Genomic DNA, 17,934 nt, shown 5'->3' on the forward strand with positions numbered 1-17,934 from the left:
AGATAAGAGCCGTCCTGGAGGTGTGAGACAGCAGGATGAGGATTTCGCAAATAAACGGAGAGAAAAATAATGCGTGCTACTGTAGACAAAAAAAAATCATGAGGAAATGGATATTCTGTCCACGAGAACATGAGAAATTGACTTTTCATGTCCAGCTCAAGATGTTTTGCACTCAAAATCAGTGCGATTTGATTAACACAAATCATTTTAATGCAGAATTAATATGTCAGAGACAACTTTGTATAAACAAAAGTGGTGGACAAAGTCTCTTCATATATAAAAATTCTCAGAATTCCTAGAATTGTATTACTAGCAAATATGTATATATTTGTTGTTTACACAAGTACAATTTGTTTTGCATTGATAACAAACTAAAAATTTAATTGTATTAAAAATGCTATTAATAAATCAGTTTTATTTTAATATAATCGGGTTAACAATAAAATCACTAATTTAACTAGAAAAAACTATTTTAATATATATTTTATTTTTTTTAAAAGACAAAAGTGGCTTGGCTTGGAAGAATGAATGATTTCTGAATATATTTCATGCTTCTTGAACTTGTTATTTAATAAGGGTAAAGTGTAAACATGCAAATAAGTCACATACAATTGAGCACATTTTTGTCACTTTTTATTACAGATTGAAAATATCTCTGCTATTGTACAAGTCATGGCTTATATTTTAAAAGTGATGGCACATACAATAAATATTTTCTTAAAAACTCAGATTACTTGATACTCAACAAAAAATGTTTAAAATGTGAAAATAATTTTAATGCATTATTATATATTTAATATATTTGAATTTAAGAATTAAAATATTAAATTAACATTAATATATGTATTTATTTATTTTTTTATTACAGCTGGCATTGAACTTGATTTGGAAAATACACAATATTGCTCTCCTTAGCTTAAAAGTAAATAATAATACTAATAAATAATAACAAGAATTAAATCTGAGAGTATTTAATTCAAATACTCTTTTTTTTATTTTATTTGGAAGCAAAAATTTACTCTCATTTTTCTTTAGCTAACTCATCACGCTTTATGTTTTTCCAGTAAGTATTTTGATGTTCTTTCCTATGTTCTAAAGACCCATGACTCATTCAAAACTGATAAACGTAACTAAAATGAGTCCGTTATTGCATCACAGTACAGTAGCTAAAGGGTTTCTTGTGGATTCAGTGGCAGCTGATGGGGAATCGCACACGCCTGACGCGTTTGACTGCGTGAAGTGGTCTGGAAGTAATGTGGATCCCATGCTGTAGGTCCTGGCTGAGCGTATTTGGTCCAGTGGAAAGTTTCACAAGTTCAAGCAAAGCAGTTTTTCAGAAAGTGACTCATATGAGTGTAGACGTGCTGATTGGACGATCCACCGAGACCGTGGTCTTCATCAGTGTACCACTGAGAGAGAGACAGAACAGATCACCAGTGAAAAACACCACCAAATATTCAACATATATTCATTTTAATACTGTTTGGAGCTGCTTTATGGATTGTTGACATGAACAGTTCACATGTCTTCCAGTGTGACATGCGAAAAACTCTGATTATGCCAATTATATATGTATGTATAAAAAAAATGTAAAAAACTAATTACGAAACCTTATTATATGTATGTTTTTAAATTTACATTTTTATGTATTTAGCAGATGCTTGTGTCTAATGTGACTTACAGTGTTTATTTTTGTATATAGGTTATAATTTTTTTTTACCAGTATGTGTGTTCCCTGGGAATTGAACCCACAACCTTTTGCGCTGCTTTTGTGCTTTCGCGCAATTCTCTACTATTTATGATACAAATGTAGGCATTCTTTTTGATTACTTTACGTAGAATTTTATATTTGATCAATTAATATGTAATAATATAAATTATTATTATATTTGTGTAACTACACATGAATGAATAGAATGCAATTCCGCTGATGCTTACCATTGCATCAAAGTCCACTTGTTCATCCACGAGTGCTCTAGAGATCTGAGCTGCTTGTTGGAAGTGAACATTATCTAACAGCACCAATGAAAAACAGAAGAAAAAAATATATATGTGATGAGTTTTCACTTCGACATCACATCACTGTTTACACGCTTATGTAATTAAATAAAATACAAATATTAATTTGTATCGATGTAAAGCTTAAATATATCAAGGAAACATTTCTGTGGTTTTTAGAAAATATTTTGAATAATTATAAGCTAAAATGACTTAAAATAAATTTGTATGACATTTAAAGGAACAGAAAATGTAAATAATATATTAGCTGAATATCAAAATTCCATTGAATCAGATTTATGCATTTAATAATTTAATAAAAAAAGAACAATGATAAACTCTTTTTTTAAGATAATTTTGTATTTTCATGTTAATTTAGTTTAATTTCCATTTATTTAAAGTTTTATTTATGTTTGTTCAGTTGCAGAGACAGGTCAAGAGACAGAGATGTAGACAGAGGGGTCATATCTCACCGTCAGCGGTGCCGTGCACCAGGAGGTACTGGACTGATTTAAAGTTCTTGGCTCTTTCCATCACGGTGGAATTCTGCAAGAATAATAACATTCCATAAACCCTGTGTGACACAACACTTGCGTGAGTTATTTGACAACTGACTCATGCTCCTCTATGACATCATCATGGGAAAACCAATGAGTTTATCAAACAATTTGATAATTTCCAAGCACAACTTACTTCATAAAAGGCCTGGTTCTCCGCTGGCGTCAGCATGTACCTCTCTGTGTAAATAGAGTCTGGGGGAAATTACAGTACAACGGTCTTATCAAATGATGGGAAAACTAAATGTAAAGCCATACTCAGTGCTAGGTATAGCAGTAACGGAGTACATGTAATCTGGATTACATGATCAGATAAAAAAATAAGTATTTGTAATTAGATTACATTACTTTTGAGAATGTTTATAATCAGACTACAGTTACTTTTTTATGGAATACATGATAAAATATTCCCACAATGGAAGTAAATCATTCAAATTTGATTGATTTCATGATATTGGTAACACAATGAAATATATTTTCTTTCTTTGTTTTATTTGTTGTGTTTTAACTATATATAATACACAATAATCACAAACGAGCTAGGTTAAAAGTAATCTAAAAGTAATCCAAAAGTAGTCAGATTACATTACATGATACATGTAATCCAGAATACAATTTTCATTATGTGATTTGTAGTCAGTAACAGACCACAATTTGTAAGCAACCTACCAAGCATTGACCTTAATATATAAAGCATACCATAATACTCCCATTTAGACACCGGAGCGACTGCCATTCCACATTTAAAAACTCCACTTCCAGCTCCCAGAACCATCGAAGTGACGTAGCCACCGTAAGACTGCAGCACAAACACATGCTTACTTACTGTATACAGTGGCCCAAAAACTTGTATTTGGACTTAAAATGCATGAAAATCAAAGCAGGTGTCATTATTTTAAAGACACATGAAAAAAGAATCATCCCTCAAAATGTTTGTTAGATTCATGATATCAGAAACAAAGATTAATTCAACTTACCCAGCCCCAGATGGCAATCCTGTTTTTATCTATGTAACCCATGTCAATAAAGTGTCTAAAAATGAAGAATGAATATATATAATTTTTAATTTATAATAAATTAAATGTCAATTATATGCAATATTATGGAGCCCTGCACATGACATACAAGAAAAAAAAAATTGTGGACACGATTTACTAATTCATTCCCTTAATGTACTAAAATGTGCACACAATTACTATTGCATTGCCTCCATTTCCTATTTCATTCCATTGATTTACTATGTAATTTCCTCGATTTACTATGTCATTTCCTAGATTCACTATTGCATTCCCTCAATTTACTTTTGCATTCCCTAGATTTACTATTGCATTCCCTAGATTTACTATGTCTTTACCTCGATTCACTGTTACATTCCCTCGATTTACTATTTCATTTCCTCGATTTAATGTCATTTCCTCGATTCATTATTGCATTCCCTCGATTTACTATTTAATTTCCTCGATTTAATATGTCATTTCCTCGATTCACTATTGCATTCCCTCGATTTACTATTTCATTTCCTCGATTTAATGTCATTTCCTCAATTCACTATTGCATTCCCTTGATTTACTGTGTCATTCCCTCGATTTCATATGTCATTTCCTCGATTCACTATTGCATTCCCTCAATTCACCATTGCATTCCCTCGATTTACTGTCATTCCCTCAATTCACTATTGCATTCCCTCGATTTACTGTCATTTCCTCGATTCACTATTGCATTCCCTCGATATACTGTCATTCCCTCGATTTACTATGTCATTCCCTCAATTCACCATTGCATTCCCTCGATTTACTGTCATTCCCTCGATTTACTATGTCATTCCCTCAATTCACCATTGCATTCCCTTGATTTACTGTAATTTCCTCGATTCACTATTGCATTCCCTCGATTTACTATGTCATTCCCTCAATTCACTATTGCATTCCCTCGATTTACTGTCATTCCCTCGATTTACTATGTCATTCCCTAAATTCACTATTGCATTCCCTCGATTTACTGTCATTTCCTCAATTCACTATTGCATTCCCTCGATTTACTGTCATTCCCTCGATTTACTATGTCATTCCCTCAATTCACCATTGCATTCCCTCGATTTACTGTCATTTCCTCGATTCACTATTGCATTCCTTCGATTTACTGTCATTTCCTCAATTCACTATTGCATTCCCTCGATTTACTGTCATTCCCACGATTTACTGTCATTCCCTCAATTCACCATTGCATTCCCTCGATTTACTGTCATTCCCTCGATTTACTATGTCATTCCCTCAATTCACTATTCCATTCCCTCGATTTACTGTCATTCCCTAGATTTACTATGTCATTCCCTCAATTCACTATTGCATTCCCTCGATTTACTGTCATTTCCTAGATTCACTATTGCATTCCCTCGATTTACTATTTCATTTCCTCGATTTAATGTAATTTCCTCGATTCACTATTGCACTCCCTCGATTTACTATTTAATTCCCTCGATTTAATGTCATTTCCTCAATTTAATATGTCATTTCCTCAATTCACTATTTCATTCCCTCGATTCACTGTCATTTCCTCAATTTACTATGTAATTCCCTCAATTCACTATTTCATTCCCTCGATTTACTGTCATTTCCTCAATTTAATATGTAATTTCCTCAATTCACTATTTCATTCCATCGATTCACTATGTCATTTCCTCGATTTACTTTGTCATTCCCTCAATTCACCATTGCATTCCCTCGATTTACTGTCATTTCCTCGATTTAATATGTCATTTCCTCAATTCACTATTGCATTCCCTCGATTTACTGTCATTTCCTCGATTTAATATGTCATTTCCTCAATTCACTATTGCATTCCCTCGATTTACTGTCATTTCCTCGATTTACTATGTCATTCCCTAAATTCACTATTGCATTCCCTCGATTTACTGTCATTTCCTCAATTCACTATTGCATTCCCTCGATTTACTGTCATTCCCTCGATTTACTATGTCATTCCCTCAATTCACCATTGCATTCCCTCGATTTACTGTCATTTCCTCGATTCACTATTGCATTCCTTCGATTTACTGTCATTTCCTCAATTCACTATTGCATTCCCTCGATTTACTGTCATTCCCACGATTTACTATGTCATTCCCTCGATTCACTGTCATTTCCTCGATTTACTGTCATTCCCTCAATTCACCATTGCATTCCCTCGATTTACTGTCATTCCCTCGATTTACTATGTCATTCCCTCAATTCACTATTCCATTCCCTCGATTTACTGTGATTCCCTAGATTTACTATGTCATTCCCTCAATTCACTATTGCATTCCCTCGATTTACTGTCATTTCCTAGATTCACTATTGCATTCCCTCGATTTACTATTTCATTTCCTCGATTTAATGTAATTTCCTCGATTCACTATTGCACTCCCTCGATTTACTATTTAATTCCCTTGATTTAATGTCATTTCCTCAATTTAATATGTCATTTCCTCAATTCACTATTTCATTCCCTCGATTCACTGTCATTTCCTCAATTTACTATGTAATTCCCTCAATTCACTATTTCATTCCCTCGATTTACTGTCATTTCCTCAATTTAATATGTAATTTCCTCAATTCACTATTTCATTCCATCGATTCACTATGTCATTTCCTCGATTTACTTTGTCATTCCCTCAATTCACCATTGCATTCCCTCGATTTACTGTCATTTCCTCGATTTAATATGTCATTTCCTCAATTCACTATTGCATTCCCTCGATTTACTGTCATTTCCTCGATTTAATATGTCATTTCCTCAATTCACTATTGCATTTCCTCGATTCAATGTCATTTCCTCAATTTACTATGTAATTTCCTCGATTTAATATGTCATTTCCTTGATTCACTATTGCATTCCCTCGATTTACTATTTAATTCCCATAGTACATTAAGGGAACGAATTAGTAAATTGTGTGCACGATTTCGCCTACTATTTTTTCTTGCATGTCATGTACGGGGCTCCGTACAATATCAAATATGATTAAACCAATTATTAAAATATGAGTGAAATATTGCTAGTATACTACAATACAATTTTTCAGTGTAGAGATGTTGCAAGGTGGTTTCTAGGGTCTTCAAGTTGGTTGCTATAGCATTGCTAAGTTGCTAGGTGATTGTTAGAGTGTCGCTAGATGGTTTCCAGGGTGTTCTTTGCTGTTGGTAGGTTGCTAGTATTCTAGTAGTATTCTATTCATGTCTGCAGCACAAAAACTTCCATAAGTATTCACTTGAGAGCAGTGTGGACACATGTTTGTACCTAGCGGCTGTTATCTGATCCTCCACTTCGTAAGTGCCAAGTCGTTTGTAAAGGGAATGCATAATTTTGTCTCCTTGGTAACCACTTCCTCTCCCATCAAAGCTGGCCACGATCACATTCTCTGTGCTGGCCAAGTATGTGGACCATCCCACCCTAAACCGGAAATCTGATTTCTGACTGCAGGGGCCCGCATATCTACAGGATATGAAAGAATCAAGGCTGCAGTGGCCATCAAACACAGATCAGAGTTCAACATCAGATCACGAAAGAAAATGTAGCTAGCTTACACATCAATGAGCAAAGGATATTTTTTGGATTTGTCGAATTTGGGAGGCAGCGTCATCTGGTACCAGAGGTCTGAAAAAAAAAAAAACACCCACAAGATTAGGATTTAAAACAAACATATTTTCTAGGTTATATGATTTGTTTCTGCCCTCTCCTGAAGAGTCAGCCTTACCGAACTCTCCGATCTTCAGCGTGCCGTGTGTTATTGACGGCATTGCGATATTCTGCAGAGTATTTTCCAAATCTTTGTTGTCTTGAAGAACTCTCACCTCTAAAAACCGTTTTGAGAAATTGTACATTTTCACATACATGTAATTTACCAGGATATATTGTATACTTTTACTGTATAATATAAAAATATGGCTTTAATATTGAATTTATATTCTCATGCTCACTTCTCATGTTTACAGTATATTACTTATATTTTGAAATAATATTTGAAAATGTAAATAATTTTTTTTATTAATGATGAATTAATCATTTTTTATTTAATTTTTGAAAGAGGACATGGGAAGTTGTAGGGATGTGATCGAAAATGTTTAGTATATGGGACTTCAATGGGATGCTTATGACAACTCTGCTAATGCGAGTTATTTTAAGGACTTTAATGTTTAGTCATACCAGTTCCATCTCGGCTGTTTCTCAGTGTATGCAAAGGCAGTCCAGGACCTTTAGAAACAAACAAATAAAAGGAGATAGCAAAAATAAATTTATTATTATTATTTTTTTTACAATTTGTGATATAGAAAAGTGCTTTAAAAAATGAATTTACATGACATACCAGAACAGCTCATAAGGTAGTAGGTTCCTTCAGTGCTTAACAGGGCAGAATTATATTTGCACCGGTCTGCATTGAGGGTACAGGTCAGACACTCGCGCTCAGAATGGGAAGCCCCATTTATGGTGATTCTACCGGAAAAGCAAATATATAATTTATTACATTTTCAAGTAAAAAAATATATGATTGTTTTCAGCTTGTGACACTCACTTGTAAACATTTCTTTGACCTGGACTTGCATTGTGCTCGTTACTCACATAATATCTGTGGCAAACATAGGGAAAAATTGAGGAAAGAATCTCGAACACTCAATGGCACAAGTTTCTAGTAAATTAACTTACACAGCATCATTCGTGACCTTAAGGATGCTAGTGACCTCCCACTTTCCTCTTGTCAGGAACTTCTTTTCTGTCTAGACAACAATATCGAACAATATGAAAAAAAAAAGCAAACTTACAGAATAAATACAATGCTGTGATTCTGTTTGAATTTGAAAATTAAAATAGCTGAATGCAAAAATAAAATAGGTTACTAAAAAATGGCTCAATTTAACACATTCACCTGAAAACATTCATAAATATACACAAATAAAAATGCTAAAAAATTGTAATACAATTTCAAATATTATTAGTGTAAATATTCCATACATTAATGCAATAATAAAATCTTAAATATTAGTTTAAATAAACATTTTAAATATACAAAATTTGATTAAATTGTGTAATTTATAACTCGTAAACTCACTCCACTGAAATAATAAAGATGCTTAAAATGCTCTTCATCACTCGTAATGTAATAAAAACTGTTGCCATCCGACCGAAAGACAGGTTCATCTGGAGAGAACTATGATAACAAAGCAAACAAACAGACATATTAGCATGACTCAACATTGCATAAAACCTCAACTGGTAATTTTGTAACCAAATAATTCATACCCGGCCAACCCAACCCGTGCTGCTTGTGAAATCCTGACTCTAAAGAAAACAAAAACAAAACACATATGAGAAAAAATGATTTTGATTGGATAAAGATTTCGCTTCAGTCAATTCAGTGACTCTACAACAGTATGAGAAGTTAGAGGTACCAGTGAACTTTCAGTCCAAGCACCGCTGTTGAAATCATACGTCTTCAAAGCAACATAGTTTTGTGTTCTTTTCTGCCACTGCACTGCAATTCGCTCATCTGACGCCCATGTAACAGTGCTCAGGTAGTGCTCTCTGTGATAAAACACATAGTTTTTGGTCAAATTACTGTTTCGTCTGGTTTAAGAACTCATGCAAACTCCAAAACTTCTTATTACCCTGCACCAACAACACTGGGAACCAGGACTTCATTGGTCCTGTTTGTGTTTGTGTCGAAGACAAACAGTTTGACGGTTGGGTTTGGGGTTCCGGCCTTGGAAACAAGCAAATGGGAGTATCAAAAATAGTATATTTAGAAATATATATTGAAATGTTTACATGAAACAAATATTGAAAAATGTTAATAGTTCACCCAAAAATGAAGATTTGTGTAAAATTTCTCACCCCCATGCCATCCAATGTGAAAAATGTTATTGTTTCTTCATCAGATTTGGACAAATTTAGCATCACATCACTTGCTCACCAATGGATCCTCTGCAGTGAATGGGTGCCGTCAGGATGAGAGTCCAAACAGCTGATAAAAACATCATAATAATCCACATGTAATCCACACCACTCCAGTCCGTCAATTAATGTCTTGTGAAGCGAAAAGCTGCATGTCTGTAAGAAACAAATCCTCATCCTGACGGCACCCATTCACTGCAGAGGATTCACTGTTGACCAAGTGATGTAATGCAAAATTTCTCCAAAATCGTACATCTTGGATGGCCTGAAAGTACATTGTAGCATCTGCTTAGGATCATGTACGATCGTTTGGGCTTTACGTTTTAGAAATTTGTTTTGGCCTTTTGACATTTGCATATAAATTACAGAATATGGCCCCACAGTCTAAAGTTATATGGGTGTTAAATGGCCAATGTTTACCCCTCATTATCTGGAAGATGCTGAACAGATCGACTCTCTAGTCTTCCCGTCTGACTTTAAACATTGTCCAAGATAACTAGACAGGACTTGACAAGGGCCGGGCTGACCAGCAAACTCACATTTTCACAATACACAACACACACACATTTAAACGTTTGTTTATTTAGCGTATAATTAATCAGTTACAAATGTATCTGGTATACTGTATGCATATTGTCTGAATGTTTCCCTATCACATTAGTCTAGTTACCACTGTTTATTTGATATTAGTTAGTATTCAGGTGTATAAATGTATCGCTGGTTTAATATCTTTTAAATTTTTTGTTCTTAGCATCAATGAAATGCACCATACTATTTGTACCATATTTCGGGTAAAACTGCACCAAGTATTCAGGACAGTCATAAAGCATGCAAATGAGGTGTCTCTGGGTCAAAGAAACACTTTCCCGCTGAAACTATACGCCTTTTTATTGATCAATCGAACCAAAATGGGTGTTACAGGGAAAAACGTATTCATCACCCAAAAAGGGAGACGATTATTTTTCGTGGCCAGAGAAATTATTTTACTTAGGGTCAATAGACGATTAACACTTGACCGTCTTGCAGACCAACAAATAACTTTATTGTACTCTTAATGCGATAATGCTACAAGTAATTCCTGAAGATGAATATGATTAATAATAACCCGTTATGATTAATTATGTTCATCTCACTTTGAGCTAATTTGCTACAACATTTTCAGCAAATTTTCTTTTTTTGGTGAACTATTCCTTTAACGTCACATTTTCCTTAAATTTTTCTTTCCTTTTACCTTGGGGTACGGTACTAAGACCGTTTCTGGATATTGGCCCTCTCCGTACAACGTGTATTCAATGTTGTGCACTTCTGAGTCATTAAATTTGGCGTATGCCACAAATCTCCCATTTGGTGACCACCACAGAGCAAAGTTGGTGGAGAACATCTCCTCTACAGAGAAAACAGATACACAAGATCACTAAAAGACCTCTGTTATGAACGGGAAGCATCCATCAGCTTAATTAAATATGTATCTCTTACCCTCGTACACCCAGTCAGGGATGCCGTTGAGGATCAGGTTGTGGGCTCCATCAGTAGTGACCTGCTTGAATGCAGCGGTGGGAGTCTCCTTCACATAAACGTTGTATTTCCAAACAAAGGCCTGCGTGGATTTTGGAACAATATCACATTTTTGTTGGGTGGGAATATGTGTGCAAAGGTTTTGGAGTTTTGGAAAACAAAGCTGCTTGTTTGTAAGGAACGAAGCCATCATTAATACATTAACTTCAAACCATTTCTTCCAGCTAAAATACGGGTCTATCATACTGCTTTCTCCAATGAAATCAAGTCTGAATCAGGAGAGAAATAAACACAGATCCATACCGTTTAAGTATCGTTTAGGAGTTAAAATAGTCTAAAACAGTTCTAAACAAATAAATCAGTGGATTTTGATGCGAGAGGACAATAGAGGACGAAAAAAGCAATATTATAGATTATGAACTCGTATCTTAGCCAACATTTTGTCATGCTACAACACTGCTTGCTGGAAAAATTAGCTTGCTACTAGAAAAGCTACAGCCCTTAACATTTTAGAACATATAGCTAATAACCACTGTTGGGAACGTTACTTTAAAAAAGTAATTAGTTATAGTTACTCACTACTTGTTCCAAAAAGTAACTGAGTTAGTAACTGAATTACTCTATAATAAAAGTAACTCGTTACCAGGGAAATAACTATTTGCGTTACTGTATAAAAAAAAAAAAAAAAAAAAAGTTGCTATATGTCAGAGAATTTTTGCAGTTTTCACAAGTCAGTTGAAATGAGTAGAACAGACAGGTGTTCGTACATAACTTTCAATATTTATTGCACGTCAACAGACAGCAAGAGTTTTATCCTGCACTTCCAAGTATTATCTTTGTAAGAAAAGTGTTTTGGGCCACTAGCTTTGTAGGTGCTTGTCACACATTACATGTACACATTACATGCACGTTCTTGCCTTTGACCACAATGAATTTGAAGTAGTGCTTATATCTACACCTTGAAAATGCCAACTTTTCATCGCTCCGTTTCATTGCTCCTGACTCGCCATTTCTGCTGCTGCTGCGAATCTCTGTGTGTAGCTGTTGCGTGTGTGTGTGTGTGTGTTTGTCGCCGCTGGCGCTGCCTCATGTGCCGGCATGTGTGCAAAAACACTGGTTCTGATTTGCTACCATGAAACACATGACTCTGCCTTAGCCAATCATAATCGCTTATCTCGTCATTTACCCACCTGCTCACTCGCTGTGTGAGCCAGGGGTGCGTTCGGATTACATAGTTTATTAAATCAATGCATAGTAACGCACCGCATTTAACGTTCAGTAACGTTAACGGCGTTGTAACGACGGGAAAAGTAATTAGACTACCGCATTACTGAAAAAATAACGTCGTTACCTAACGCCGTTCTTTTAAACGCCGTTATTCCAAACACTGCTAATAACACTAGCAAACACCATGCTTAGAAATCACTTCATTTAATTTATTATTTAATTAAACTCGTTTAACAAAAAGAAGCTGTGCGCACAAATATCTCTGTCATGCTATAGTCCTACTTATTGGAAAATTTTGCTTGTTGTTGGAAAAGCTACAATTTTTTTCAAAAATAGCATAGTCACGCTACTGAAGCTGAAAAAAAAGGAAGTCAAGTTCATAGCATTTTTAGAACCTTTTATGATTAATAACAAATGAAACTAGAACCCCCATAATATACCGATCAATCCCGATATTTTATTAAATTTTTCGCTACAAAAGGAAGCAGTGTGCACAAACATCTGTCACGCTACAAAAGAGCTACATTGTTTTTGAACACATGCTACCGATACAAAAACATTTGTTGGAAAAAATTATCTTTTACTGGAAAAGCAATGCAATTTTAACTATTGTCAAAAATTTTGTTAAAGCTGCTACTTTTAGTTAGCTACCCTCAAAACTGTTCAAAAGCACACATTCGCTTATGTAGCAAACTAAGCACCTCATAGACATAAAGAATAAATTATGACATGGCAAAGTAGTTCAATGACGACTATGCTGATAAGGTTTTATGACATGTTCAGTACATGCCATCACAACTTCATGGTGAACTGATATTCTACTCACCAGTTTGTGACCAGCTGGCGACCATGCTAAGTACTGGACTTCATGTGGGATATCCGTATTTATAAAATCCCTGAAATAAAGAGCAAGTCAGTCATCTTAAATAAATACAAAGTGATCATTAATCGCAGTTAGAGATCCATTGCATGCAGTTTGTTAGCATAAACAGCTAGCTAGCTTTATAGACGGATGGTTTAAGTTTAAAAACACTAGTAAACAAACCCTTTTTCCAGGTCGTAGATGGAGTAGGATGCAGTGTAGGAGTGTCTCCATAGCTGGTGAAGGAAACCAACATTAAACATCTGGATACCAAGACGATAAATGATTAATTACCCATCAAAGCGTTTCATTGACTACCTTAGTGTAGTTGCTCTGGAAACAGACGTATTTTCGATCCGCTGACACCATGTAATCAAAAGCTGCCACACGGGACTGATAACATCAAAGAAAGACAACCGTTGTAAGTTCAAGGAATCAATAAAGAACTTGAACTTACATTTAAGCCATTAAACAGATGCTTTTCAATCAGACTTTCAAACAGATCTCGAACGGAGAAACGCTACGAAATTAAGTTAGCGTTTATATGTATAAAAATGTATTTGTGTTGCACATGGGTTGATTCGAATAAACCATTTCAGTACTTCTGAAGAAACATGAGAGGTGCTTTCCTGTGCAAAACTTTTGTGATTTTCAGTACATTGCTATGTGATGGCTAGCATATTCTACTGAGCTAACTATAAAAAGACGCAACCCCACATCTTTAAATGTAAATTCATGTTTGTTTTTTTTAACTTGTTTAATCGCACATCTCACAAAAATCATAGTAGTCACTTATACAATGTGTCATGGTTCACACACACGTCGCAGTATAACACATACAAACCACATTTCAAAACACCATTTCATTTGAAAAAGGGAAGATGTGACAAACGCTCTTACAAATATAAGTTGGTTCACAATTTCACTTCCATTTCCTGTGGCTGCACTGATCAGGTGCAACGAACCTTCTCCTGTCTTGTGAAGATATTCATCATCTGCATGAAAGTAGAGCAGCAAATGATTAAACTGCAAAACATTTCAATATCCAATATACTTAGAAACACTATCACGGTATTACTATGTTTATTGGACGTGGTATGTAAATACAGTACCACAGAATATGAATATGCACCAAAAAAATACCATGTGGTAGAACCATATAAAAAACACGCTACATGGTATATTTCAAAGTACCATAGTGTTGCTATATAAATAAATATTTATTTCATAGTACCTGAGACCCATCGCATGTTGTATGACTTGGTTCTTGCAGTTCCATTGAAGTAATCTTCTAGAGTAAAAGTCCTCTTTGATTCAGTTTTATCCTCTGAGAGAAAGACAGACAGACAGGTAGATGGATACTAGATATAATTTATTGTAGCACAAACTTTGGCAATGTGTTTAATGACAAAATGTCCATTAAATAAGCAAAATCATTATCCTATAACAAAGCTCAGATTGAGGGAAAGATAATGACTCAGAAAAGCATCTAAAACACTGATGTTAGCAATCACCTGTGACAGCCTGCTAAGACTAGCATTACTTCAGTGAGACTTACACACCCATAAAACACATATGACTAACTATATGACGTTTATAAGTTTAACATGAATCCATAGAGCTATCAATCACAAATAGCTATTGATTGCATTAGGCGTATTAATAAACGTGTCCAAACACGTGCGCGTGGATTGATCCATATTCAATCACCTACCGTTGAGAAAAATGGCTGTCGGGACAGCTATTAACACAACGATCACTACGATCCCAAATGCTGCCAGAATCCATTTTCCAATTCCCTAAAATGTGTCAAGAATAGAAGTCACGTTAAAATCCACTTTTAAATCAATCATATACGTCAAGCAACTTGTGATGATCTCCAAATGCGCTTTTACGCACAACTTTCTAAAGTTAAAAACGTACTTTTACAAACCGTGCATACACCATTTATCACTTACTGACCATCTTAGAGTGAAATGCCAGAGTCTTGGTTCAGAATTCCGTTATTTCCCAGCGCAATTCGGTTTCTCTGTTGCGCGCGGACGCTCCCGAGAGCCGAATAGAGCACGAGTGTTAAATATTACCTCAACTTTGCTTGTCAAGGAAACAATAAAAGAGTGACAGATTAAAGTTCGCATTCCTTTAAAACGCGGTATCTTAGTCAGTGATACAGTATTTTTTTCTGTAACGCATGCCAAAACTGTTATGAAGCGGAGTGTGGCGTTTTCTTGCACACACACACACACACACACAAATGTCCTCGAGATTGTCACGACGGCATGTTATGAGGGAAAAGAGTCAGCACATCACCTGTTAAAATCAACACACAGTAAAGTGTCCTCAAAGAATTCATGCAAAATAAATCATTTTTCATTTGCATTATTAAACCCTCTTTATTTGCTTTATTACATTAGCCTTGAGGATGACTCGTGAGAAGCTTATAAATAAAGTGATATCCAATTCGCCAAACGTTCTTTTGAACTGATTCGATTTGGTAATAATGACTCGGTCGAAATGATTTGCAAAGCGCTAATGAATACAAAACTCGTGCATATCGGTAAAATTGCTGGGAATCATTCATGTTTTCAATGACTTCCAGTTAATATTTGAAATTCTATTCTTTGTTGTTCAGGTACAGGTCCAACATGCTTTACAAAAGTGATACACAGCCATTTTACAACAAAAAACAGTGTTATTTTCTCCATATGAATCGTAGCTTATGGAAAGCCAGCATTCCCTCACACATACTGTAATGGCCTGTTTTCTCAGTTTTACAGCAGGTTATATTGCCTCTCAAACCATAAAATTTATGATGGTCATTGATAAAGCAAATAATAAATAACGTGAGGTGACATAGGCGCACTTCCATGAGTTGTTTTAAAGAAGATGAAGCATGTGTTTGACCCTAGCAGAAAACTTAAGTTTGTAAGGATTTAACAACACAAATACAACATAAAAAAAATATATTTTAACACAATTTAATGAATGAAGTTTTAAAAGGCTATTGTGTGTGTCTACTTTAAGTCATTCCTCCCAAATTAGACATTTATTCCCAAATATTATGATTCAGGAACAGGACGAACACCTCTTTTTGGCATGAAATGTCGATTTTCCATTCTTCAGTCTTTTCTCTATGTTCTTTGAAAGAGTGTGAGAGAGTGTATTTATTTATTTGGTGTCTAAGCGTATGCTTCCTTTGGGTGTGGTGCGCAATGCTATTTTATAATCTTGGATTTAAGTCGTGCAACTGTGTAGTTGTGGTTTCTCATGAGTCAATGATTGTTTACAGTGGTGCCACTGCATTTAAATCCACAGAGGGAAGAACAACTGTTGGATAACTGGAGGGAGCTGCAAGGAAATTCGGTTTTTGGTATCGAAAGAGCTCCTTGGAAATATAAAACTGGATATTAAGATTATTTCATTTGATTAATTCAGAGTGGTTTAAAGTGCACTCAAGGCAAAAACTGTCACAGGAAAACGAATTTAAGATTATTTATAGGTTGATATTTAAACGTTTAATGCATAACAACATTGCCAATGACACAAATAGTTGGTTTGAACCAATTCTTTAGATGACTCTATCGACTTCATAAAAAAATAAAAAATAAACACTATCTCATGGGAATACATAACTATTTTACGTTTTGGGAAGCCAGTGGGTAATTCGTATAAATTCGTACAATCTTATTCATACGTTTTCATGCAATCTGCTTAACTACCCCCACTGATGGTTATATTTAGGGGTGGAGCTTTTTCTTCCAAAAAAAAAAAAAAAAACGTGTATGTTTTCGTTCAAATCACAGCATGTGAATATAAATATACGAAATCGACAACTTGTATAAATTAGTGACATTTTATCATGACATTGGATTGGAAAACCTGCTGTATTTTATCATTTTATAAAAACTTTTAAAATATATGTCTCTCTATTATTATTATTATATATTATATTTGATCATGGGTTGAAATCCAACTGGCTGTAACCGACAATATTGCATTTTTTCTAATAAAAGGACTCAAGAAATATAACATAGAAGATAACATATGATAACTATCGGGTTTTTCCAATGTCAAAGGCTTGTAAAATACGACAGATTAGATAATTCACGAAATATTTTTATCATATAGGAGTGAAAGGTCACATCCATGCATTCAAGGCAGGCGTTTACTGTAATTATGATGCTAATTTTGCGATAAACAAGTCTCAATTCCAGGATGACTTTCGTTTTTTGACCAATCAGAACAAAGTCTACTGATGTCACTGAACGGCTCCTGCAATTAAGATGTGACGTCATAGAAAACAGCCGGAAACAGTAAAAGGCCATGCGTGCTGTTTTTAGCCAGTTTACAACCGTCTTTGGAAGTGGATCTTAAAAATGTGTGACGCGGTTAATCTGTGGCAGTGCTTTGAGCAAAAGGCAATTATGACAATTTACTAAATATTTCAAATTTGCGGCCTGAAGGAAACTTCAAAGAATGTTTTTTTCCATATCGGCGGATCTTCAGAAATCATTTAACCGCAGACAACAAGGGTTTAAAAGCCTGTTAAAAGCTCAACAAATATCATAGTGTCTTCTTTATTGACAGTGCTCAGGTGGAACTATCCGTCTCATCTGCCACAAAGCGGACTTCCACTGCAAACAAGTACACACACACACACACACACACTCACTTAAATTTGATGTGGCCTAATGCAGCATCCTTCTTTGTGTGTTGCTTTTAACAGGTGATGTGCTTTAACGACATTCTAGTGGCATCAGGGACGATGTCATGCCGGTTCATGCCGCTTTTGGCCCAGTGATGACTTGTTTATCAAGAAAAACACATCAATATTCTGTGACACAATGGTGA

At 35.0% G+C, this 17,934-nt stretch overlaps 1 protein-coding gene across 1 annotated transcript; it reads right to left on the minus strand.

Moving 5' to 3' along the window:
* Window positions 1-551: 551 nt before the first annotated feature.
* Window positions 552-15,354, minus strand: LOC127942977 (dipeptidyl peptidase 4). Its single transcript, XM_052539041.1, has 26 exons — window positions 15,046-15,354; window positions 14,798-14,882; window positions 14,318-14,410; window positions 13,984-14,078; window positions 13,402-13,476; window positions 13,267-13,319; window positions 13,048-13,117; window positions 10,956-11,076; window positions 10,711-10,865; window positions 9,194-9,288; window positions 8,978-9,110; window positions 8,829-8,867; window positions 8,638-8,736; window positions 8,235-8,305; window positions 8,104-8,157; window positions 7,897-8,024; window positions 7,737-7,784; window positions 7,288-7,386; window positions 7,118-7,187; window positions 6,831-7,025; window positions 3,533-3,587; window positions 3,255-3,354; window positions 2,692-2,750; window positions 2,472-2,544; window positions 1,939-2,012; window positions 552-1,409 (listed from the first exon to the last, which is right to left on the minus strand). The coding sequence occupies exons 1-26, from the start codon at window positions 15,046-15,048 to the stop codon at window positions 1,317-1,319; spliced, it is 2,235 nt and encodes a 744-aa protein (XP_052395001.1). The 5' UTR covers window positions 15,049-15,354; the 3' UTR covers window positions 552-1,316.
* Between the last annotated feature and the right edge of the window lie 2,580 nt (window positions 15,355-17,934).

This window comes from Carassius gibelio, chromosome A22, assembly GCF_023724105.1.
Source record: "Carassius gibelio isolate Cgi1373 ecotype wild population from Czech Republic chromosome A22, carGib1.2-hapl.c, whole genome shotgun sequence".
Lineage (NCBI taxonomy): Eukaryota > Metazoa > Chordata > Actinopteri > Cypriniformes > Cyprinidae > Carassius > Carassius gibelio.

Bases quoted from the DNA above. Each gene is read 5' to 3' on its own strand.
- LOC127942977 (XM_052539041.1), bottom strand. The intron at 7,026-7,117 runs GTAAGCTAGCTA...CATATCCTGTAG, and splicing joins TATCCTTTGCTCATTGATGT to ATATGCGGGCCCCTGCAGTC. The intron at 3,588-6,830 runs GTACAAACATGT...CTTCATTTTTAG, and splicing joins GATCAGATAACAGCCGCTAG to ACACTTTATTGACATGGGTT.